This window comes from Epinephelus fuscoguttatus, linkage group LG11, assembly GCF_011397635.1.
Source record: "Epinephelus fuscoguttatus linkage group LG11, E.fuscoguttatus.final_Chr_v1".
Lineage (NCBI taxonomy): Eukaryota > Metazoa > Chordata > Actinopteri > Perciformes > Serranidae > Epinephelus > Epinephelus fuscoguttatus.
The window spans coordinates 16,155,978-16,182,792 of record NC_064762.1 but is presented as its reverse complement, the minus strand read 5'-3'; the positions used below and the strand labels follow the sequence as shown (position 1 = coordinate 16,182,792).

The window sequence follows — 26,815 nt, the reverse complement described above, 5'->3', positions numbered from 1 at the left end:
TAGCCCACAGTGAAGGGAATTAAGGATATATTTTACCAGAGTCACCGACAACAATGCTCATTATTTGCAAATGTGACAAGAGAAAGATAATTTGATCAGTTTATCAAACACCTGTTGAACAAGCAGAACACAGACGTGCAGAAGTGTGACGTCCTAAGTCATTCCATACCTGGTTTGTTTTACACAGCCACAGAACTTGTTGACACTGAAGTGCTAAAAGTGAGCTCACGTTATTTTCCAAAGCTGAGGAAATTGTTGACAAAAAAGGTATTAGTTTGGACATCTCAATCAATACGGCAAATCTTTTCCATCACTTGAAAACATACCATCTCAGCAACCACACCCTTATTTTAATATGTTATAAAGCAGGCTAACGATTGTTTTTTTTAAGGCAGATAAAGAATGTTTGCACAGTTAAATGTTTGTTATTCTCTTTCATATGTTACTAACTATATTCTAAAGTTTACTTAATGAAACTTTGGTTTCTCCAGGCTTCATTCATTATTGGGATACTCTTCAAACTGGCAGTATTATCAAATTATGTAGCGTGATAGATATCAGTGTCGATCGATATGGAAAAAGTTATCAGCCCTAATTTAAATTCAACACAGTTGAAGCTAATACATTAAATCCTGGAAAGAATTTGAGGTTGTCTTGGTATGAAGTAATTGAAAAGTGGTGCGCAGAACAGCCTTTCATCACAGAGAGTTACGCTGACAGTCCATCAAAGAGCTTAAGATGCTTTAAAGATCTCCGTTTACAGGCCTGTCTGAAAGGATACATCTCACATGCAAACTGCGTGAGGAACTGTAGAATTGTGCCATTGCATTCAAACCACACGTGTTCTTCACACTTTTCTGTTTGTGTCATATGAAATTAGTTATTGAGCATTGCACACAAAGTAGCCAAGTAGAGGGGGAGGCAAGTTGGTCTGTTTTTACTTTTCTATTTAACAAAAACAACGTGGCTGGTGTAAGGTCATCCACAGTAAAGTTTCTGTACACTGTGTGCTTTCTTTATACGCCACAGAAGTTGTCTTTTATGACTCATACCTAGGATGCACTGTGACTATTCTCACCAATGCAAACAGCCTGTACAGATTACATTTGCACTTGGCAGAGTCCGGCTGAAATCTGTTCAGTATGCGAGTCCCCAGAGTTCGTCTGGCGGAGCTTATCACATTTTTATTTCTGTTGCTTTGTGCAGTTAGACTTTTGGGGAAAAAATGCACATATTTAATGATCCATGTACGATATCCACACACAGATTTGATTGCATACAGGGTTAATGGTGTCATCCAGATGTTACCGTGTCTCTTTCCCCTCCTCCTCAGGTATGTGTGCATAGCCATGGAAGCCCTGGACCAGCTGCTGATGGCGTGCCACTGTCAGAGCATCAACCTGTTTGTGGAGAGTTTTCTCAAGATGGTGCGGAAGCTGTTGGAGTCAGACAAACCCAGTCTGCAGATCCTAGGAACCAACTCTGTGAGTTTTCAGTATTATATTACTTTAAAGAGTCCATCAGATGTTTTACGGTTTTGCTGTTATGAAACAAATAAACAAAGAAAACACTCAACATTAATGTAACAATAATAACTGCTGTGTTCCTCCTTTATCATAAGCAGTTTGCCATTGGTTTAGCTTCGGGATGTTCATAAAAATCCCTCAATATGTCTGTCACATGAAAAACCTTTGTTATATTACTGATGTACAATCTAGTGCTGCACTCCATGACCATTGCAATGTCACTAGTATTACGTGATACACACAGACCAGACCAGCATCACGTCAAGGCCAGGAAAGAAACGTGCCGTCACATCAGAGGAATAACAGAAAATGCTGGAAAGCTGTTGTGTAGTCTGTTAACCGAGGCCTTCACACTGAGATTTTAGGCACATAAAATTTGTGACTGTTCACTGTCAGAGGGGTAAATCTCTAAATAATGCTGGTGACAGCTACTACTGATGGATAACTAACATTAGCTTGAGTGGGAGGCTGCAGCAGTACAGTCATACAGTATAGCAGCATCAGACTGTCGTCTCCAAGTAAATCTGAGCCTGTAGTTCAAACAGTTGCCTGGTAAGTCAATTGAATATGCCTGTTTGATTGAATCACCAGGTATGATCTGGACATCTATACATGTGTAGATGTGTGGATAAGTTATATTCGGCCACTTTCTTGGGCATTGATACACCAAGAGGGAGGTAGCCTGAGGGGACATGATGGCAATCAGTCTTTATTTATTAAAACAACATGAATGCTCAGATTCAGGCAAGGTAGCAATATAATTATCAGACATGTCGATGAAACAAACATTCATTCATTCATTCATCTTCTAACCACTTCATCCTCTTGAGGGTCGCGGGGGGGCTGGAGCCTATCCCAGCTGACATTGGGCGAGAGGCAGGGTACACCCTGGACAGGTCGCCAGACTATCGCAGGGCTGACACATAGAGACAGACAACCATTCATGCTCACATTCACACCTACGGACAATTTAGAGTTACCAATTAACCTAGTCCCCAATCAGCATGTCTTTGGACTGTGGGAGGAAGCCGGAGTGCCTGGAGAGAACCCACGCTGACACGGGGAGAACATGCAAACTCCGCACAGAAAGGCTCCCACGCCCAGGATCGAACCGGCAGCCCTCTTGCTGTGAGGCGAGAGTGCTAACCACCACACCACCGTGCCGCTGAAACAAACATTTGTTTAACAAAAAAAAAAAATGCACATGAACTTGTCAAAATTGTGTTCCAAACATATGCCAAATTGCACTGACATCTATTTCACCTTCAGTTTTCGATCCCCCAAAAAAGTGCACGGCCATGACGTTCTGTGAAGTAACCGTATGTGCCGCTCTGATCTATTGACAATGATTACCTTCGCTTTCACACTGGCGCTATTTGGTCCACTTTAAACGAACCCTGGTCCGCTTCCACGGAAAGTTCAGTTCGTTTGTAGTGGTGTGAATGCTCATTCGAACTCTGGTGTGGACGAAACGAGCGAAACCTGGTCTGCTTGAAAACTGGGGTTCTCGGTTCACTTGCAAGTGAACCCCGGTGCGGTTCGCTTACAGTGGGAAAAACAAACGAACCAGAGAGAGGAAGTGAAGTAGAGCGCAGTGCATTTTGGGTAGAAAAAAACAAAGCCAACAGCACAAACCAGGAGAAGCAGAGGTGTTAAAAAAAAAATAAAAAAAGTTGGAAAATGGCTTGTGGGCAGACGTGGAGTAGTGAGGAGGTGCAGGCGCGTACCCCAAAACTGCATAAGTTTTGTGTTGCTCCATTGTTTTTGTGGTGACCAATCAGTTGAAGGGTATGGATTTCAGTTTTTGGTCCTGGCCAATCGATGAGCCGGGTTTTCTTCTTCCCCATGCTTGTTTTCTTCCTGGTCAGTGGTCGTTTTGGGCAATACCGCCCCCAAACGAGCAGCTGTTGTAACTGCGTGACGTTGTTCAGGCGGTTTGGTCCGCTTTAAAAAGTGCAGTGTGAAAGTGAACCGAACTAAATGAAGGTGTGAAATTTTTCGGCATTCCCTGCCCAATCGAACGGAGTCCCCCAGACTATCCTGGTGTGAATGCTCCCTATATGTAGATAGTTTCCAGCAGGAATGTCTAATGAGCAAGTAATGTTAGCAAGTGCTAGCAGTTTGCTTTTCCACAAATGTCAAGGAAGTGCATGTGTAATAATGTATGGCTGTATCACTATAGTCACTGCAGTAAAAGTTGTGGTAAACATTAAGGACATTAAGCCATTTATTTAACTTAACTTTTAAAAGTTAGTTGTGTTCAGGAGGGAGTAACTTTGCCTAACTTGATGTCTGCATTATTAACTTCAGGTAGTTTTCAAATGATTTATAGTTTCAATTTACTGCAGAAGCCAGACATGGATAGTTTTGTGCTGTAAGGATAATCTAATAAGCAAAGAAAGAAAAGCCTCACCATAAATTCTCCTTTTCAAGAACCATGAAAAACCTAAGACAGCTTGTTTCACTGATACAAATTTAGACAAATGCCCCCATCCTCAGACTGTTGGTCACTAATGTGTCTAATGTGCCTCAGTTCCTAAGCTTTTCTGTCCATCATATTCTGCCCATTTCAGTGGATTTAGGGGTATTATCTAATCAAAAGTTGACAGGGTGCATTCACTTTCCTGATGTGATGGCACAAAGTACAAGATGTTAACCTTGAGAGGAGCACTGCGTCAGTTTATGAGGAAGATCAGGGCTCGGTAAGAGAGTGGTGGGCAGAGGGGGGGTGGGAGTGATGAGTTTCCTCTGATGTGGGAAGCTGCTATCAGCGCTGTCAGCTGGGTCAGCAGAGGACACATAAAGGAAATCAGATTAGCTGCAGACCATACTGGCAAAGCTCCGCAGTCATCTACACAGATTGACGAGGCACGCCAGCCTCTCACTCATACTGTGCATGTAGTCAATCTCCCTTGCACACACTCATGGGTGTGTGTTAGGGACAAATGCAAGGCCATACGCTGATCCATTCATACACACACACACACACACACACACACACACACACATTGATGCTGTGTAATTAATTGTGCATCACGGTGCTGTTTACCACGATCAATAGAGGAATTTTGCAGCATGTGCAGATTTAAAGCTTTGCATCCAGTGCCTGTTGTTGAACATTGTGGAGATATTGATTAGGGTTACTTTTGCTGTAATTGTCCAGCCCATACATGCACAACACTGAGCCTCCTCACACTGTGCAAACAAATGCTGTAGCTGTAGTAGGTCTGGGTATCACATACAAAATTACAATACCAGTGCCAAGACCAGTACCCTTAAAGTGACACAGACTTCACCACACCACAAACTGTATGGGATGTAGCTGCTGCTGGGGAGTGTGAGCCCCACTCCAGGGACAGTTGGTGAGAGTCCACCTGGCTGCATGCACACAGAGACAGGGCTAACTGTTAGCATCACATAGCTAACAATACCTGATATTGTTTACAGGTTTAACGACAGTTTTAAGCTGTTTTGTTGTTGGAGTGAGTTTGTTGGGACCCTTAAATGGCTCTGTGTTGGATGTTAACTTGTGTTGACTGGGCAGACATTGAATCGACTGTTTACTCTGGCGACAGCAGCAATAGAAAGTTTACTAATGAGGGAGGGAGTCAGGATGGTCCGGGATCAGACCTCTGACACAAAAGGATCAAATGCAAATGTCGTTTGACTGGAGAAGTTTCGATGCTAGGTGGTACTGGGTAGGGGTGGGCAATAAAACAACTATGTATGATTATCGATACATTTTTAAGCAAGATATACATTTAGACAACACCGTTTCTATCGATATAGGGTCAAGTTGTATTACATGACGTATATCTTCTCTCACATTTTCTGCACAGCTCCGTCTCACTCACTCACTCACTCACTCTATTTGCCAGGTTAATTTATACAATGTAAAATACCATAGGCCTGTGCTAATAACATTAGCATGTTGTATTTGTTTGGAAAACATGTTTAGTATAAGACAGTTGTTTTGTCAGTGAACCTTGTGAGTTGTAATGGAGCCGAACTTTGTAATGTTAGCTTTGTTGTTGTTGTTGTTCCTGGCTTCATATGAGTAGAGGAAAAGTCTGCTAGCTGCTAGGCTAATTTATACATTGTAAAATGCCATAGGCTTGTGCTAAAAACATTAGCATGTTGTTTTTGTGGGGAAAATGTGTCCAGATAGTGTTTGTCTGTGAATGCTGCGAGTTAGGGATGTCCCGATCTGATATTTGGATCGGTGTTGGCCGCCAATACTAGCAAAAAACGGGCATCGGCATCGGATCAGACTGCATGGAAAAATGCCGATCCAGGTACTCTGATCCAGTTTTTCATGGAATCCGCTCCAGGTTTGCCGGCCAGCCCAGCGCTCCGCAAGTCAAGCAGTCCATTCTAGTGATCTGCTCCAGCTCTTACTATTAGTCCACCAGGCCAGCATGCAGATGGCAGACACACACGGAGGGTAGGAGGAGTAGCGGTCAACTTAGTTAACTGACTATTTGTTTTCTGCTCTGGTTTTTTGAGAGTGATATTTTTATTTGGTTTACACTCTTACTGTTTAAGTAAAGAGCACTGATGGCACTGTTTTGGGCACAATTAGTGAAATTGGAGCCATGGAAGGACTATTGCTTGTTTAAACAGTTGTACAATATTGTGTGTGGTTTTTTGTCCCCTCTGTTGGTCCCAGTAAACAGCAGCACCAGGCTTGCACTGACACTACTAAAATAACTGAAAAGGAAAGGCTGCATTGTTTGTTAAATGCCAACAATGTCTTGTGGTGTTAATCTTTTTTTTTTATTTATTAGGGGGCCAAAGCACAAGTGTGTGGAGTCTTGCTGCTATTTTAATTTCATTGTTAGACATTTTAAAGATTTCTTGTGTTGATCTATTTTCTATTTATTAAGGGGCCAAAGCAGCCAAAGCAAACCAGCTATATTTTTTATTTAATGTTAATGTTCAAATTTAAAGTTTGTTTATTTAACCCTGTTAACAATGAACAGGTCAGTTTCTCATACCAACTGTTGTGGATCATTCTAACTAACCCGATTAAGTAGTTGTTCTTGTTAGAGTAATATTGCTTGATCAAACCTTTTCTAACATGACTGACAACAAAATAAGTGAATAAGGCAAGGCTGTAATATTGGTATTGGATCGGAAGTGAAAAAGCTGGATTGGGACATCCCTACTGCGAGTTATGGTGAAGCTGATTTGTGTACTTGTGTTTGAAATTGTTGCTATTAAGCCATGTTTAATGTGTGTTTAGTGTGTGTTTTAGGAGTGTTTTGAATCAACTTAACTTAATAGCACTTCACAGAAACCCTGCCGCCAACTAGTGTTTTGGAGGTGTAACTGTTGTGCAGCTTCATATTTTCAAACGGGAGTAAAGTCCCTGTCTTTGCATCCTATTTTGATCACAGTCTGTCTTTATAAAACTGCTTATGACATCTCAAATGTGGCTTTGACTTTCAACTGAAAACATGCCGCCCATTTCGTAGAAAATACCTATATATAGTGTATTGCCAGTCAGCTCGAAATAACAAGATATGAATTTTTGTCCATATTACCCAGCCCTAGTTTCTGGGTTATTTCGGTGGATGCCTTGAAGGTATCAAGTAACATACCTAGCCTGAAGCTGTAACATCTTTCCTTGTTAGTGTGCAGTGTATGGCTCATCTGAAGCAGACCAGTATCAGAGAGAGGTGAAAGGAGCGGATTAGAGAGTTTATCACCACAGGCCTTAAGCCCAGCCAGGTTTTCTCACACTCTGTCTCACTGACCTAAAACCTTGTACTGCAGAGCCCTTTCTAACACAAGCCAACTCCTCGACACATCACTGCCTGAGTTAGTGTTTCTGTCAGCTTGCTTTATGTGATGTGATAGAGAAGACTTAAGGCAGGGGTAGGTTTCTCTGTGTGTAGCCTCTGGTTGTTTTAGAACCTTTTCTCAAAGCTCTCAGTCAGATGGAGAGCCAGTTTCAGCAGACACGGGGTTGATACATTGATACGTGGAAGCTGCCTGTTATTACTGCCGGTAATATTGAGCAGCTTCCGGGCGTCAACTGCTGCAGCAATTTACTGCAGCAGCTGAGCAGTTGCACAGAAGTGGTTATGGGTTCACTTCATTTAATTTGCTCAAGGGTACTTCATTTAATTTAAAGAGCCACTCCAAACACTCTTTTTGTGCTCAGGAAATAGATTCACGAGGGGCTTCTTTAGATGTTCATTTTCCATATGTACTCTTTTTATCACTGTAATTTTGAACTGGGAGTTAATGTACTTTAATTACAATCTGCTGTGCTGGTAATATGTTGCGTAATTCTTGCTTCAGGTAGCATCCGTTCTGTCTGGGTTCTAAAGGAATCCAGTTCATAATTTATTAATTGGAGAGTGTTGTGAAGCTAAATGTCAGCATGTTTAAATGGTGACATTTTCTAGCCCAGTGGGAGAGCCCCCCTCTGCCCTGTGCTTTTCACTCTTAATGAGATGTTATGGCACCACGGTTTGACTTTAATTTAGGAGATATTCATCGTGGGGGTTTAGGCTTATTTCATTAAAGAGTTTTTAATCAAATTGAAATAAACTCTCAGAGCTTTTTAAGGAGCAGACTTATTATGGTGAATCAGTTTGAGTTTGACATGACATTTTATTTTATTTTCTCCCCTGTCTCTTCTTCACTTGTCAGTTTGTCAAGTTTGCCAACATAGAAGAGGACACACCATCGTACCACCGCAGCTATGACTTCTTTGTGTCCCGCTTTAGTGAGATGTGCCACTCTAGTTACGAGGACCCTGACATCCGCACCAAGTGAGTGGACAGATGCTTGATTGCGCTAGAGGCAGAATGATTAAATAACTGCTGTTTTTAGACTGCTGCAGGAAGTCTTTTTTTGGATTACCGCTGCTGCCCCAGACATTTTTTGAACCTTTGTTAAAAAAAAAAAAAGAAATCCTTTATAAGTAATTTGTCCTCTGCTGAAAATAGAGAGAGTGACATCTTTGAACAGTTAAATATAGCTTTGCAGAATTAAAGGGTAACAGCCAAACAAAAAAATAAGACAAAAATAAGATTTCCTAAATATAATCTTCCATTTATAGATTCAAGTACCAGTCAAACAATGTCTGATATCTGATCTTCTATTTCTGTTTCCTCAAGGATCCGCATGGCAGGTATCAAGGGCCTGCAGGGTGTGGTGAGAAAGACTGTAAATGATGAGCTGCAGGCCAACATCTGGGACCCTCAGCACATGGACAAGATTGTCCCCTCTCTGCTTTTCAACCTGCAGAGTGGAGAGCGCACAGAGAGGTGAGTGGTTAACAAGCAAAAATCGTCAAGTGATTGGATTTTGTATGTTGCGGTTTACAGGACCTATCACAAATATTTTATCTTTTTATTTCTGTATTTACAAGTTATATTTAGATAATTCAGGCATAATGCCACTTGTCCCAGTCCCACTGATTTTTGAGACTACTTTGTCATTTGTCTGCATTATTTTTTCCCAACTCATGATTTCCTTTATATGGCTGATAGAATCATATTTAATGTGATAATGTGGATTATGTAGTTAATGGTTGGAAGATTTTACTGACTAAAACACTGAATTGACCCTTCACTAAGCCGATCCCTAGAACAGCCACTGTCCAATCTATCGTTAGAGACTGCAACAAGGCTCAGGAGGCCTGTCAAGCTTTCATCCAGAAATAGTACGCATATGGAACCTGTAAGTCTGGCAGGAGATATCCTCAAGGTTTAGAGGGCGTTTTTGTAGTTTCTGCTTTTCGGAAGCTGAAAACACGAGAGGAGAAATGTCTGATACGGACCTTTCTCACAGCTGAATCCATCAAAGATCAATAAAAAACTCCTTTGTTTGCGCTAAGATAAAATGCTAACTAACATTAGCTAGCTTAGCATGTTAGCAAATAAATACGGTTAAATATTAATTATATATTAGTTACGTATGTTTTAAGTTAGGTAGCTGTTGGCTGTATATGCTTTGAAGACATAATAATGTAACTTTTCGGGATTTAAATGTCTAAAAATAACTAGACAATGTTATATATTTTGCTGAGTGTGCATGTGTGTACTTACATTTGACAAAATGTTTCCAACAATATTACAACCCCGAAAAATCTCTGATTTTAATCAAGGATACAATCTGTGTAATTTCATCACTGTTGCAGTCACTTTTGCCTGTCAGTTGCGCCATATCCCCTCTGTGCATGATTCAGACTTGTCGTCTGCCAGAATCGTTCATAAATTGACTTTTTATCCAGTTTTAAGCCACATTTTTACGATACACTTTTTATATCTTGGTTGTTTATAACTGTATGTTTTAACCAGATGAAGGATTTTAGTCACTGGATTTTAAGCTATCAGAGAAATAAGCTGAGCAAACATTAGCAGCTACTCTGCTCCAGCCCCCGCCGTGCCAACAGCGTTGGAAGAACACTGATTATTTATGAGGAACAGCTTTACTCAGTGTTTTCAGTGGTTTAAATCACCAGGTCCATTTGCTTTGGAGAGAAAGAGGCCCCTGTGGACAATTGGGCTCCCAGTAAAAACTTCCTGAATAATGAACAATGAAGGAATTTGGACTGGGAGAACCTGACTGTAATGACAGCATTGTTCTGTCTTTGGTTATTGTTATGATTGAGAAACCTCTATCTGTGGAAAAATACATAATGTACATTTAAAAAAAATGGAAAAGTGGGATAATTTTATTTTACAAGCAATGGGCAAGAGCATATATTAGATAATGAAAGGCACACAGAGTCATTACTAAACGTTAAGACGTGAGTTGCTTATATTTGGACTGGTGAGCTTTCCCTCGATTGTAAAGTCCTCTCCATTCACTCTGCCTACAAATCATATTGTGAATGGAGCTCTCAAATGCATTTTGTAAACCTCTGTCTGATGTTTCAGAACTATAATTCCAGACATTTGCTATTATAAACCTCAGAGTATCTCCTACTAAAAATGCCACATTGACATGCTGGGTGAGAAAGCTTGACAGGTTCAACAACAGTAACTGCAGGGGTGAGATAAAGGGAAGGGTCGATTGCTTTCAGTAAAAGCAAGAAAAAAGTGCTCACACACACACTGCCCTGACTGCAGTTTAAGGCAGGTAAATATGGCCCTGGTGTTACCATGTCATCCTCACACAGCAGTCCAGGCAGTGCCAACGTGTGGTGACAAAGTTAATGACCCAAAATAAGTCAGTGTTGACCTGCTGTGGCTCTGTCACACAGCAGAGCCATTCTGTTGTAGCCCACTGGTGTTGTTTGTCTTACGCTGGGCCATATTTGTCCTGGCAGTCTGGTCCGCTATCACCCATGTCATTCATCATCATTGTCATCACTGACTGAGCCCACTGACAGCTCTGCCACCCTGATGGGCATCTGTTTGCCCACCTGCAGCAGTCAAGGACAAAGATACCAAGAGATGGGCAGAAATATTAAAAGAAAAAGAAGGAAAGAAAATGAAAAGGGAGGAAATGAGCAGGAATAGTGCAATGGGTGGTGAAAAAAAACATCACAATTGCATTGAGAGCAAGTAAGAGAGAGATGTGGAGTCTGGAGCCTCCTTCTTTTGGCAGTATTCCACATACTGAAATTCACTTTGACGTCAATGCCGAGATCTGAAGGTTAGGGCAGCAGAGGGGGAGGGCAGCGAGAAGAACATTGGAAGATTGGTTGGAGGGAAGATAATGTGAAAGTAGTGTGATGGAAATGTGGAGGTTATTGAAAGAGAGAGAGACAGATGGACAAACAGAGACAGAGACAGACACACTCCAACAGAGAGTCACATTTCCCTCTCAGCTTCCCTTTGCTGTGCGTGTGTGATGAAGCCTGCCCCTGCTGTGCGTTCTCAGTTATTACCAGCAATAAAATCCACAGCAGTCAGTACAGTCTAATTAAACTCACAGATGGTGCATTTTTCTCTACATTAATCCCCGTGCACATGTACAAGTTCATTTAAAGATCAACCTTGGGCTCAGTTTTAGCTAAGCCTTCTGACAGTCGACACTGTCTGTGAAGAGTTTATTTCTGCAGATAGTACAATCTTTCTCTGAGCCCTGTTTTGTGTGTTCACTTGTGTTTTGTCATTCTTCAAGAACAACCAGCATTATTGATTGGTTTTAATGTGGTATATAGGTGCCTGCAAAGGCTTTATATTCCCCAAGCAATTTTCCTCTAGGCATTGCCTCAGCAGAAAATTTTAACAGAAATGGTCCTGGCTCTTTAAAGACTCAGAAACAGCCTCTGTGAATTGTTTGATAAAAGCAGATGTGAGGTCAGATTGCTGTAGCCAAGCCGGCCTTGAGATGATGATGACGATTTCTTTTAATCCTATTCTTTCGCTTGTGAGTTTCCAAATCATTAGACAAAACTGCAGTGAGATGCTGTTGAAAGAAGAGTCCGGTGGGTGTTTTAGATGCACTTTTTAATTGGATATAGGTCAGTGAAAGTGGTTTTGTAAGCATTATTGAGTTACTGCTGAACAAATGCTAAATCTTTCGGCAACAGCAGCACAGAACTCACCTGAGTTTTCCACATTTGCAGCACTAAAATGGCTTCATTTAAAGCTCCCCTCCAGACATGATTAAAAGTATGTAGAAATTAGGGATGTAACCAAATCCGATCACAATATCTGGGAAACCTCAGCCATTTTGTTTGTTCAAATTGATTCATATGATTATAGATGACCACAAGATAAAAATGCCCATGACTCTGATTTTACTAAATCGTCATTTCATTTATGTTACATTTTTGAAAAGTGATCAGTATTCTGTAGTCACCCCAACACAGCAGGGAGCATGCTGTGAGCTGACCAATGTTGATGTGCGAGTCAGGGTTTTTTACAAGTGACAGTTAAAGGGGCAGCTTTATGCATTATAGTGACAAAATTGTCATGACTGAGGGCTGATACAAGGACAGAGACAGGACTGTGCTGCGGCGCTCTGCAAAGGATGTCCCTTTAAAGAGCAAGCTACATAGGGAGGGAGAGGGGTGGGAGGTGGAAGGTGGACTATTGCATGTTGTTTTTTGTAAGTTAGTAATAACTAGCTTTGTCAAACAGAATCTTTTGATTTCTGTAACTTTTTTTCAGTTTCTGATTCATCAGTGCTCCCTAGTCAAAGGGGTGGTGGTGGAGTTTCAGACAGTTTGTAAAAAAAATATAGCTAGATTGATATAGAGAGAGAGAGGGAGAGACGTCATCGGTTTGATGCTTTAAAAGCACAACAATTGTATCGCCAATGAATAATAGGTTAGGACAATCAATATTTGCCCAAGTTAACGTGACTTCCTGTAATTACCCCGTTCATTTCCTGTTTTCTATCTGAACACAGATACAGAGACAGATAATTTTGTTGGTCGAACAGATACAGATAATGACGTCTGGGTACACCTTTAGTAAAATTACACTGATGTAAAAGAGCAGTGCGTATCAAGATGGCTAGCATTAGCGTTAAAGGAAACATTAGGGAGATTCAGCCATACATGTTTGAGCTTCAGTCAGAACCAGAATCAGACGAGGAGTCTGTTGTGCACCAAAATCAGTGATGAGCAGACGTATCACAGGAGTAAGTGTAGTTAGCATCTTTTACACTGCGGCTGACGCTGTGTTGGTATTTGTGACATGTACAATAATATCCACTATGATGAGGTTTTTGGTAGATGGTGGAAGGAAGCTTCAGGGTCCAGTTTATGTCCAACTTTACCATGTTTTCTGTAATGTTTTTTTTTTATGTGCCAATGCTAAATCTCGTTGTCTGTACTGACAAGTCCGCTTTGTGCTGGAGGTTCCAGGTTTCTTTGCTGGTTCTTTGGGGTGTTAATCACCAGTTTCATCATGATACAATATTATATAGATTCTTTGGACAACGATACAATATTTGCTGATATTACAAAGTCTGCCACGATACAATTTCGATTTGATGCGATTTAGGGGCCTGCAGTTGATATGAAAGGACATCACCTGCACATTTAATACAATCAGTTACAGAAGAAGTGCCATACGTATCTTTTTTGTTTTGGGCCATTAAGGATTAAAACAACACATAAATGATGTAAATAATTGTAACTGCTTCAGTGCAGTAAAGTTTATTTTAAACTGACTCTACTAACGCACATAAAACAGCACATGGGAGAAGTTAACCCTCAGGGCTTTCTGCCAGAAAGACCCTACTGAGAGAAATGTTTTCATTTTAACCCAAACCATCATCTGTTTCAGGTCTATCTGGTGTAAAGCCTTGACTTAAACACCTTCACATTGCATAAATTAGCCTAGCAGCTAGCAGACTTTTTTCCTCTACTGTAATAAATTACATAATATTATTTTTCTTACTCACTGTTGGTTTAAGTCATGTTCCGAAAGAAGAGCTCGGTTGAATTTCAGATGAACATTGTTGAAACAGAGCAGCTAATGTGGCTGTAGTGAGCAGTTAGCAGGATGAGATGCCCCACCAGGCAGCTAATGTTGCGTACACCATGTGCTCTGTCTGTTGACCTATATTTTCTCCAAAATCCCAAATATTTCCACACTGCCGATTTATTCCTTAACAATGTTATCCTCATTGTCTTTCTCTGGCAGCTTGCTGTCTGCCTGCCGCTGTTTGACAGTGACACAGACTTTCAAAATAAAAGCGTATCCTAAAGATGATGATATGGATCGATGTTTTCACTTTGCATTCATGACAGTGGATCGTTGATCATTTAATCGATATATCGATTCACATCTATGGATCGTTACACCCTTCTGGTTCTGTGTCGAAGCCTGTTCCCCTGTATTAGTGATGTTCCAAATCTAGCTTGCTAAGTGTACTTTTGAATCTCAGATTTTAGGGAAGTACATAGACATCGTCCCCTTCAGGAGAGGAATGTGAAAACTCCTCTCTTCTGACAAACTTCGCGCAGATACAAGGCTGTATAGTCATGGTCAGACAAGTTAGGAGTCGTAAGATGGAGGAGGAGTGGAGGGAGATTTAGGAATTTGCCTCAAATTTCTTGCTTTTGCTGTTTCCCATTCAAATTAAATTTTTTTGGAGGATTTAAATGAAGTTAGAGGAGCTTCTGAGAGGCAGGCAGTCACATTTCCTCCACATCAGCACCAGGCAAGATGAAAGAGTGAGGCTGTTAATAAATAATGTCATCATTGGTGGACCGCCCGAGGCAAGTCATGACTAAGATGGAGTTATAGTGGAGATTTTAACTATGCATGAGAACAAAGACAGGCCGGACCCGATGTTAGTGCCCACACACACTTGCACACATACACAAACTTAGACACGAACATGTCCCCCCTGGTCATAACAAATTTGCCATACACAAATGCGTACACACACGACGGCCAACACAGTCTCTTAATTTTCACTGCAGAGGGAAAAGTCACCTCAGGAGGAAGAACTGCAGTGACACAGCAGCCCAGAGAGTGTTTTGTGAAAGAAATTGAGCCTTTGTGGAAATGTTTGTGCTGTTGAGTCAAATTGATTTCAAACTCTTTTCTCTGTTCGCTCTCACCCTCTCTTCCCCCTCCCCTCCCTGCTCGTTCCCCTCCTCTCTCCCTCTTTTCTGCTTTCTCACCTGCATTGCTCCCTACCAGCCGCTCCCCCTCTCCGCTGCAGGCGTCGGAGAAGGAGAAGGAAAGCCCGGTGGAGCTGACGGAGCGCTGCTTCAGGGAGCTGCTGGGACGAGCCGCCTATGGCAACATCAAGAACGCCGTCACGCCCGTGCTGATGTAAGACAGCCCCATGAACTCTTCTGTCGTCTTTTTGTGATTCATTCCTTCGTGTGTTTGTTGTGTTTTGACGCATAGACTAAACCTGGAGGAGAGATGCATCTTAAGGCTGTGTTGCAGCATTCTTATCTGTGCACTGATGGGCATGAGGGGGTGCAACAAGGTCAGCGCAAGGTTACATAGTAGTTTCGGAGTAGATGTGAGTGCATGGTTTGCAGATGGGATGTTGTAAATTGCATATTTTTTGTGGAGGTCTGTAATGTATTTACAGTAACAGTTGCTTCCTGGTAAGACATTGCAGATTTCTTGCCTATTCACAGCTTCATCGTGCTTTTAAGGTCATCTTCTGTGATGTCTTCATTTCACTCTGTATGTCTCCGAGCCTGGTCTTCTGTGATTAATGTTTTCTTTATAGTTGTCTGTCCGTCTATCCGTCTTATCTTTCCTCTGTCTCTGAATCTTGTTTTCATCTGTCGCAGCCGTTCCCTGGATCTCTCTGAGCCCCAGACATTAATGCCTGTTCCTTTACGTGTTGACTTTGCTTTTAATTCTTCGTCTTTTGTACATTCACCTTTTCAATGCCCCTCTTGGCTTCCTTCCCCGCATCTCAGCGAGTATTTATAATCCGTCCTGCTTTATATTTTACAGAAGCTCTTGGTGGTGTGAGGACACAGGCTGATCATAAGCTTTAATTTTACACTAAAAGTTAAATGAGTTCAGAGGAATACTGTAAATAGATACGTCAACCATTATGTGCATCATGGGCTTGCAGGAATACAGCTAGATAATACATCTTATAATGACACAGCCGAATTTTAGTTTGGATTCAAGCTCATATACACAGCAACATGAAAAAACAGCAAAAACACAAAAACTCCAAGCCAGTAATTCCTTTATTGATTTTTTTGTACTCCAGAAACCAGCTGCAGCTCTGTGTACCATTTTCTTGAGCATTTATACACTTAATTTATATTTATTTGGAACAGTCTTAATCTATGTGATTTTACTTTTCTCTCAATTTCCCCTCAGTTCATTTCACTTTTTATGTGCCGTGTCAGCCCAGCTCTCGTCAGAGATAGGGTTAAGTCTTAGATGCAACTCCATTGTGTTTTGAAAATTGTGTTATGATTACAGACTGTACAAAATAATGGACATAGCCACCTTGTCATCACCCATTGTTTTTTTTAGAGCTAGAAGTGACCAAATTTGGATGAGAGGGTGGAGCTGCGGAGGAGCCAGTGGTGTATCTGACTCATAGACTGTAGCAATGCCTAGCAGACAGCCCATCACTCAATGCTGCCCTTAATTATGTGTGACTTTAAGCCTTAATGAAGTTTAAACGAATGAGTTCTAGAAAAATTCATCCCCCTTACAGTTGTCCTAAAAGGGGGGAATAGCTGTAGAGACCAAAACTGTTCTTGTACCACGGTTTAAACGTGTTTATTTCTACTGTAAAGTTGGACATTTTAACATTGGGGTCTATGGGGGTTGACTCTTTTCTGGTGCCAGCCTCAAGTGGCCATTTGAGGAAATGCAGTTTTTGGCACATCAATTTGCCGCCCTGAAATTTTCCGCTTGGTCATGATGGAGAAAAGCCAACAATCAGATATTTGTAACACGATTCTCAACATTATGATGACTGTAACAAGTTTTTTTTTAGATTATATTTATTAAGGTGAGGATTATAACAATACAAAGTAAAGGGCATTGCAGATATACATCTCTTCATATGCATCTTCTTTTCCAACTTATTCCATAACACAGAACAGAACACATTCTCCGTAAAGGTTCACAGCATCACAGTTCTCCAGGGTAATCAGGTACACTTAAGAGATAATGGCATATTGAGCACATTAACCTTCATGGATATGTGTTTTTCGAGACCTCAGTCCATGCTAGTCTATGCAGTCCACTCTTGAGGGCTCGGGCCTAGGACTGTGCGTTATGACGTGCTGTATCGTGATATATATCGTTATCGGGATATGAAATGACCTATATCGTGATATGAGATTTTGGTCATATTGCCCAGCCCTACCTGGGCCCCATCATTTCCAATATAGTCCAGAGAAGAGCCCCAAATGTGAAAAAACTTGAACAGCTGGTCCTAGAGCCAAAAGCTTATAGCTTCTAAAGGTATAAGTTCCATAGTGCTTCGAATCCAATATGAAACCGTAGGGACAGTATCTGAAATCCACTGAAGAAGAACACATCTCCATCTCCTCCTTAAGCAGCTTCAGTGAAGAGGGGCCAAGGTGCGGTGCTACTGACTGTATCCCAAGAATGCAAAACATGGGATCAAGAGTCATTTTTTTCTTAAGAATAATATCAATTTCTTTACACACTTTGCCCCAGAAGTCCTTAATAAGGGGGCAGTCAAAGATACAATGGAAATACGACCCCTTCAGAAATTTTACACTTATTGCATCATTTTGAAAGTGAAGGATTAAACTTGTTGCCTTTCAGTGGGTTAATTTGGAGCCTATATATAACCTTAAATTGCAACTCCCTAGCTTTCTTGGTGTATAAGCAACCTGACGAGCATGACCAGATACTGTTCCACTTATCAATCTCAATAGCCTCTCCAAAGTCAGCTTCCCAAGAGGTTTCTAATTATTTGGGATTGACAGGGCCCAGTAAAACCTGGTGGCAAGTTTCTTAGAGTCAAAACTTTGAATCACCTTTTCTACTGCTGAGAGGGAGGATCCGTTGGAGTGTGACTTCACAGCAGAAGAGAACGATGACTGTAACAAGTTTGTGACACCAGGCTGTACGTTCCCAATGGCTTAACCCATTGAATTGTTGCACAGTGAATTTTTTTTTTTTTTATAAAAACATCTAAAATGTTGACGCGTTTAAGGCATAGAGAATCATTTTATGATGGCATGGTAGCCCTCTGAATCAGAATCGACTCGTGAGGCATCCAGAGGTTCCCACCCCTATAGTCAATCCATCACTGTCTCCGTTTCTGCTTTAGATATTTATCTCACTCTGTGCCTGTCTCTCTGTACATAGGGATTCTACAGATCGACTGTTCAGTAGTAATGATCTTGATCTTGTTTGATGGTTGTCGTGATCCTGATCATTATCATTGATTGGGTTTTTCTTTTTGCCTCTTACATCAACGTCTTGACGACATTCAACAGTGAAAGACAGTTTAATGACTTCGTGTCTCTGTCTTTGGTCATGCGTCCACGCTTTTTATTACATAAGTAACTCTCCGTGCTCCATCATCATAAAAAAGAAGACACATATGGAGTCTTAATATTGGGAACTATAAATATGCTCTCTTATCTCTTGCTGCTCTCCATCACTGTGGTTACTGTATTATCACATCGTCTGTATCCTCCCCATCCCTCTCCTCCTGTCTATGTCCCCCCAGGCACTTAGATAACCACTCTCTATGGGAGGGGAAGACCTTTGCTGTGCGTTGCTTCAAAATCATCATGTACTCCATCCAGGTGAGTGATACAGTGCCTCCACATCCACAACGATCCCTTCCTCGCCCCTTTTTTCTCTCTTTGACCTCAAATGGACTCCTGAAACATTTGTGTGCTTTACAGAGTGCCATGTTTTTATCATTGTAAGTGTTTTTTTTACATGATTTATGGGCACAAAGTAGAAACATGGAAATGAAATGGCTCAGAAAATGAGAGTTGTTTGAAGAGTCCATTTGGGCATCAACCCTTCTCCTCATAGCTGTGATTCATTTTGGGACTAAATGAAAAATGCAAGCCAGTGATGTGCTTATTCTCTGGAGCTTTTAATTCTCTAACTGGTTGAATGACTTCCTGTAGTTTACTAGTTTTCTAGATTTCTGTCTCTCTCTGTTTTTCCTCCATTTTTCTTGTGTTTTACTTCCCCCCAAGGAGGTCATGTGTTCAGCTCGTTTTTTCTGTTTGTCAGCAGGATTATGGAAAAACTACAGACCTGATTTTCATGTAACTTGGTGGAAGGGTGTAGCATGGGCCAAAGACGGACCCATTAAACTTTTGAGGGGATCTGAATCATGAGGCGGATACACAAATTGTTTTTTTTTACTTTATAGTAGACGACATCCATAGTCTTGGCCGAGATTGCACAAGGCTCTCACCTCAGATATCACAAGCAAACATGGAGGTGGCTGAGCCAAAATGGTGGTGGCAATAGTGCAGTGCGAACAATGACAGCAGTGTTGATGGAGCTAACACTGTTTTAAGGGGTTAGCTCAGGTTTTGAGTGTTACGCTTCTGCCACAAGGCTGTCCTGCCACCCTCAGTAGTGGTGGTGTTATCAAAGGTGCTAATTGTGCTAACAGTGTGCACAACGGCACCAGTGCTGACAGAGCCATTAGTGTCCATATGAGCACTGCTAGTGTCCTAAATTAACTTTCTGACTCACCGCCCAAGAGGACTGGAGAAAAAAAAATCCGCTGGCCAAGCATTTTTTTACCGGCCAAAATAATGAATTGCCCTTTTTGTATCACACATACATTTGTTTTTTGGTTTTTTTCCTTTCTTTAACAATTTTTATTGATTTTACATTAAACAGTATACATTCGTTTACAGCATACATACACGTCATTGCATATAGGAAAATAATAGCATAGTAGCTGTAACACTCAAATACTTACAAGTATGTAAGATCCCTCACCCACTTATCCCTCCCCCACCTACTACCCGCCCCACTTGCCCATTTAAGTCCAGATCTTCACAAGAATGATTGTCCACTGAAGTCTTTGTCCAACCCAGGATTACAGAAAAATCATGTACAATATAGTACATTATTCCAGCAGGATAGGTGAATAAGTGTCAGTGCATGCATGAAAGGAAGGAATGAGGAAGAAAGGAAAAAATAAATAAATTATATATATATATATATATATATATATATATACATATACATATATATATATACACACACACACATACGTTTGTTTCAGTACATTTTATCCAGATAATAAGGTATTATGTTGAATACAAACTTAAAGTAGAGGTCAGAGCAAAATGTTAAACAAAGTTATTTTAATATATTTACCATCTCATTACCACAGCTTCAACATGTGAATAAGTTTCCTCTGGTAAGCAGTGATGCAGTGTGTATGCACAGGGCCTATATTGTGAGAGGTAAGAACAGAAGGAGAGGGAGCGAAGCTGTGATGTGCTGCTGTTGACAGTGTAGGAGGCAATAAAGAGTTTCCCGTCTTGGATTAGACTACAGAGCCTCTGTGTTATTATTTTATTACCGTCCTAGTATGGAGGCAACTCATAACCCTCGGCTATACATCAGCCTAACGGAAGCCAGCAGCAGACCGGCGGCAAGTGATATTTCAGCGGATCAGCTGATGTCCTGTATCATAAACAGGTCCGTAAAGCTAGGAGTACTTGAAACGATCAGCTCGCGGCACCGTTGAGAAGTGCATAAAAACATATCTGAAGTGTGTGTGTGTTTGTAAGAAACTGTGAAACCCTGACACTGACAGGAGAGGAGCAGCAAAGTTGTGCGACCCTAAATAACAGCTAAATGGGGTAGAGACTGCTAGCATTGATTTTTATTACCTGATTATTTTGGTACAAACATCTACCTGCCAGTGTTGCAGGAATTGCGCCGGCGGTGATAAGCTAGCCAGCGGGAACATGAATAATACTTTCCTGTTACATTTATGTTCTGAATGTCGTAGAGTATATTGCACCTTCAACATTGCGAGATAGGGTACTTGGCCTTGGCCTGAGCTCTCTGAGTGCCTTTCTAGCTTCAGTGTGGATTCATTCATTCATTCATTCATTCATTCTTTCTCTCCTTCTCTTGTAGTCGCAGCACTCTCACTTGGTAATCCAGCAGCTTCTCGGTCACCTGGATGCTAACAGCAAGAATTCAGCCACAGTGCGAGCTGGTATAGTGGAAGTTTTGCTGGAGGCAGCTGCCATTGCAGCCAGCGGCTCTGTAGGTGAGAAGAATAACACACTACAGGCACACACACCAAATTGACATCAAAGAACTAGTGTCGACAAAGCCTGACTGTAGCGTCTTTTCATGTTGCCTGTGACTGAGCCAAAAAGTTGCACTTGAACAGAACTTAAATACTACAGGCAACGGCCAACTAGCGCATACATTCTGCGCCTGTGTGAGAAGAAATAACCCCCCCTACCAGCAGACGGCAGTAGTCTGTACTAGGGCTGTCAATGAATATTCTAAATTCGAATTTAAATTCGAATTTGAAAAAAAAAATGGACCTTCGAATGTGAAAATTGATATTCGATTATGGAGGGAAAAAAACACCACCACACCGCCGCGCAGCTCCATGGCCGCTCCCCCCTCCCACTCGCAAAGGACAGCGGCGGTGTGGATGACACAGTCGGTTAACATGGGCGCCGAAGGCGGGGGGCGAGTGAGAGGTCCGCGGTCGTTTATAACGTAATGTTATAGATAATTGTTTTATGTGTTTTAATGTGTAGGTATGTAAATGTTTTCAAAGACGTTTATGTTGAAATAAAAATACCTACAAGTAGTTACGTTTCCTTGTATTAATACATACAGAAGTATATTTCCTTGTATTAGTTTGCCCTCTTGTGGACATAACGCGAAAAAAAAAATTTGAATGGTTCGAACCTATGAGTTATTTTTAGAACGAATATTCGAACGTCATTTTTGAGCAATTTTGACAGTCTAGTTTGTACATGTCAATCAAAATTAGAAACTGGAAGTATTTGGACTGCAGATATACAATTGGTGTTATAATACATACATAAAACAAAGAAGCGCTTGCCCACCATTTTCACACCACTCTCAATCACCACCTGGTCTTCAGTGGCTTCATTCCAAATGGCCACGTTGTGAAAATATTCGTGTTTTGAAATGATCAGACGAGATGAAGGTGAAAAATGGGAGAGCCTCTATTGTACGCCCTCTTGGCTATGGTCGTTTGCTTGCTTCCCTCAATTCCATTTCTCTTCGAAAAGCTGCTGACACCAGCCAACTAGTGCAACTACGAGGAACACACCACAAAAACTGTGGTCACAGACACTCACCACCAGCCTGACCTTGTGTGAGGGCCTTAAGGCAACAGCTGGAATTTTGTGTGCAGGATCATGTATGTCGGGCTGAACTAGTCTTTTAATTCCTTTTTTTTTTTAATTGTTTACTGTTTGTGTATGCAGGCCCCACAGTGTTGGAGGTGTTTAACACCCTGCTGCGACAGCTCCGTCTGAGCGTGGACTACGAGCTGACTGGCTCCTATGACGGCAGCACCAACATTGGCACCAAGATCATCAAAGCTCATGAGGAGAGGCAGCTGCAGGAGGCTGTCATCAGGACCATCGGTGTGTCTGTGTGTGAGCGTGTGTGTGTGTGGGAGGTTTCTATTTTCATATTGTGCAATCCTGGTTACTCGAGTTTGCCGATAGGTGATCCGATCATCAGGGGGCAGCAGTAGTACAGGGTTATTGTCAAAGGAAAACATGACATCATGTAATTGGGGGTATTATGGGTTTTACCTTGGTGTCAAAGGTATTAATAATACCTGAGGGTATTATACATCCTGTCTGCAAGCTTTTTATTATTACCTTTTATTACTACTAATATCGGTGTAGGAAAAAACAATCATCCCGTGAATCGTCAATATTGTGTCTGTCTTTGTGCGTGTGTGAGAGCTTTATACAAACTAGTGTTCATCTGTTTATTTTTCTCTCCTTCCACACTCCTTCCACACATACCTCTCATTTTTCTGTGCGTTAAATCCTCCTGTCATCCATCTGATGCTCATCTCTCTTTTTATCGCTTTCAGGTTCATTCGCCAACACTCTACCGACATACCAGAGGTCAGAGGTCATGCTCTTCATCATGGGCAAGATCCCTGTCCCTGGGATCCACCCAACTCTGCCATCCACCGGCTCTGGGTTAGTAACACTCCTTTATTCACCAACATTAGTGTGTATATGTGTGTTGGGGGGGTTAATGCGGGGAAACGCAGGGTCACATGTAATGCGCCCTAAAATAGGGTTGGTTAACAGTAGAAAGCAAAGTCTGTTTGTCAAACTCAGTGCCGACTAATTGAGAGCAGGGCCAGACTGGGACAAAAATTCAGGCCGGGAGTCATACATCCACCCAGGCCACCCAATCCACACATTACATGCTCACACACGTGCACGTGCACACGGACACACATATGAGCTAAGTAATCACCAAAGCTCATTATTCCAGACTGACAGTCACACAACAACTCTATTAAACACAACTGTAACAGCAACTCATAGTCCTCCAGTCCAGTGCTTTTCTCTTCCCTACCCTCACCAAACGTGCCCCTGAATAAACCAGGACTCCTATATGAATGGATATTATGCTGAACTAAACAACATGATTGTATTATTTTGTCAGCAAATCATTTTGGTGTCAGCTTATCATAATCAATATGGCAACACCTATATTCAATGCAACAGTAAAACAAGTAAAAATATAAGTCAGCAGCAACTTCAACTTATCTGATCTTATTTCAGTAACATTTGATAGATATTGAAAACTTTTGAACTTAGACAGGTAAGAGCCTATCCTTAAGAGGGGTCCCCAAACTGTTTTCAGCCTGCACTGCTCTGTACAAAATGCACTTGAACAGAACTTAAATACTACAGGCAACGTAGGCCAGAACCCTTACGGGTTAATTTGGTTCCTTACAGATATGTTCAGAGCCCCCCCAGCCCCCAGCAGCAGCGTGACGTCGTCAAATGATGATGCTGCAACAAGTAAGTTAACATAGAAAAGTAAGAAAACTGGTTATTCTCAACATGAGGTCCGGGGAGGATGGGGACCGACCCAAGGCCAGATAAATGTTTGATGATAAGCTATAAGAGCCAAATTAACCCATAAGGGTTAATTTGGACAGGTAAGAGCCTATCCTTAAGAGGGGTCCCCAAACTGTTTCAGCCTGCACTGCTCTGTACAAAATGGAACCAAATTAACCCGTAAGGGTTCTGGCCTCGGGTCGGTCCCCATCCTCCCCGGACCTCATGTTGAGAATAACCAGTTGTCTTACTCTTCTATGTTAACTTACTCGTTGCAGCAGCATCATTTGACGACGTCACGCTGCTGCTGGGGGCTGGGGGGGCTCTGAACATATCTGTAAGTTTATGACATTTAGCCGCCTCCTCCTCAATGGCCCTTTTTTTTTTTTTTAATCTCTCTCCCGTTCAGCTCCACCTTTCCTCTTTTTGCGGTCCATTGTAACGGCACTGCTGAGCTGCAGAGCTCCTACTGCACAGTCTGCACCCACAGGCACACGTACACACCCTCTGCTCTCTGCTCCACCTGACTCTCCACAACCAAGCTGCTTTCAGTTTACAGGCGCGCTGATTTGGGGGCGGGCGGAAAGCAAAACAGACTAATCACGTCTTGAATCTACAAAAAAAACCCTTTTTGATCAATCGTTGTGACAAATGCTAACAAGCACCTATCATTTCTGACAGCGGGCGGGCTCACCTGCGCTGCAGAGCGCGCATTTAACAAAAAAAAAGGACAGGCAGGCCAGAGTAGACCACTTGCGGGCCAGGCCACCGGGGAACTCCCTGGTTCTCCTGTGGGCCAGTCCGGGCCTGATTGAGAGCAATGTTTGAGCGCTGCTGGGACAGAAACGGACAGTATTTGTGGCTGAGATGACAAACAGTTGCAGAAATTATTGCTGCAAAATTTAGTTTGAACAGTCATACCTGCCCAAAACTGCATGCTGTATGTGTTCATGTAATTCTCTACCATATTCCAGCCTTCAGTTAAACATACTGTGTGAACACTTCTGTGTAGACCTGAATGTTGGTGAATTAAAGGGTTTTAATTTGTATCCTAATCTGTTTTTATCTCCAGGCCTGAGGGCACCAGGATGATTCAGGTTATGTTACTAAAGTCCTTGGTCCAGGTATGTGTTCAGCCTTGCAGTATTATTAAATTATAATGATTAATAAATGTGCTTGTTTACATATCTTTAAAGCATGCCTCACTGTGTTCCCGGTGCTTTTTTGAGGCTTTTTTTTCATCATATTACGAAAGTAGTTTATATAATAGTGCTTGAAGCTGTGTTTATCACAGTGCTATAACTGTAGACAAGGAGTAAATTAAATCCAGTTAGTCAGGGAGACACTTCACTTTTCAATAGCTGCAGTCTATCAAACTTTATCTCAGCATTCTGCCCTTTAGAAAATAATTTCCCACAAACCATGTGTGTTTTGGCAGCACTGTTATGGTCTCCGAATTCTTTTACCCTCATCATTAATTTCTCTGCACAGCTTCACATTTATCTTCCCATGAGGAGTGTTTGCACAGCAAGACCTTCTTCTCGGTGGTCTTTTTTTTTGTTTTGTTTTTTTCTTAACCAAGCCCTAAATATGTGCTGAATGAAAGCAACCATCCATCTGTACAGGTTGGACTAACAGGAGTGAGACACAGTGCTCACTTTAATCCAAACCAGAAGAGTATCCCTGCTTGCCCTTGAATCGCTTTACTAATTACAGCATGTAAAAGTACATAGTTACGAGGGAAAGTAATTTTTGTGTTACCTTAAAACATCTGCTTCAATCCTCTTGTTAAGGCACACATAGCTGTATTATTTTAGTGTCACTGTGGCACATTGTGGAACAAAACAACTGTCTCATTTTATTTATGATTCATTATGATGAGAATTAAGTAGTGGAACAATAAAACAATAGATTTTATAGGCCTGTTTAATGTGGCCTCGCTGAAATAACTTTTTTCTCAGACATTCGGCAGTGATGTTTATCATTGTACACCAAATTAAATGAAAGTGGTAAAAGTTATTCACAAAAACATGAACAGACTGAGGTTTGTTTATTTAACATTAACAGTTATTTAAATCCTGCACACAGGCTATAACTCATCACTATGGGCTCAATTTGTCCTCAGTCTCAAGGTGGGAAAATTATGTTCATGTTTCAAATTCCCTGAACTGTGGGCCAGTGTGCAGTGACAGTAATGCTGATTGATTGAATGATTCAAGCCATTTATTGCGCCGCTGTGAGGTCAGTTGACTAGTGATGCGCTGGTTGACTGACGGGTCCTTCGGCACTCTGAATAAAGTTATCAGTAACTTGAGTGCAATAGTCCACCCTTTCTCCTCCTACCTCTGCGTCTATTTCTGTCTTGCAAAGACACACAAAAGATGTAGGAACTGAACGCCACTCACCGGAGCAGCGTATCACTACAGGTGATGTTAGATTATAACGCTGAAAAACTCCAGGAAAGAATTACTGCATTTGTCTGCTATGATTGACTGACTGAAATAACTAGTAACTAGTCTATTTAAATTCCAGTAATTGTACTTTAAGTTTATTTCCTTTATTAATCCCCCTGAGGAGAAATTCAATGTTTTCACTCTTGCTTGTCAATTACACACAGGTCCGAAAGACACACACATGCACAAACAGGACCTATACATGCACAAAGTGGAGAGATGTCAGAGTGAGGGGGCTGCCCCTTGGTGAGGCACCCTGAGCGGTTGGTACCTTGCTCAAGGGCACCTCGGCAGTGCCCAGAAGGTGAACTGGCCCCTCTCCAGCCACCAGTCCACGCTCCATATTTTGGTCCGGACGAGGACTCAAACAG

General features: G+C 41.6%; 1 protein-coding gene across 2 annotated transcripts in view; it reads left to right on the top strand.

Annotated features, from left to right (window-relative positions):
* Positions 1 to 26,815, top strand: part of LOC125896833 (protein EFR3 homolog B) — a 54,349-nt gene that overhangs the window by 18,002 nt on the left and 9,532 nt on the right. For both annotated transcript variants that reach the window (XM_049589713.1, XM_049589714.1), the window contains 9 exons: positions 1,334 to 1,484; positions 8,190 to 8,311; positions 8,660 to 8,809; positions 15,107 to 15,241; positions 18,621 to 18,699; positions 21,029 to 21,164; positions 22,375 to 22,536; positions 23,001 to 23,112; positions 25,064 to 25,115. In XM_049589713.1, the coding sequence (XP_049445670.1) occupies positions 1,334 to 1,484; positions 8,190 to 8,311; positions 8,660 to 8,809; positions 15,107 to 15,241; positions 18,621 to 18,699; positions 21,029 to 21,164; positions 22,375 to 22,536; positions 23,001 to 23,112; positions 25,064 to 25,115 (1,099 nt within the window). The remainder of the gene's footprint in view (positions 1 to 1,333; positions 1,485 to 8,189; positions 8,312 to 8,659; positions 8,810 to 15,106; positions 15,242 to 18,620; positions 18,700 to 21,028; positions 21,165 to 22,374; positions 22,537 to 23,000; positions 23,113 to 25,063; positions 25,116 to 26,815) is intronic.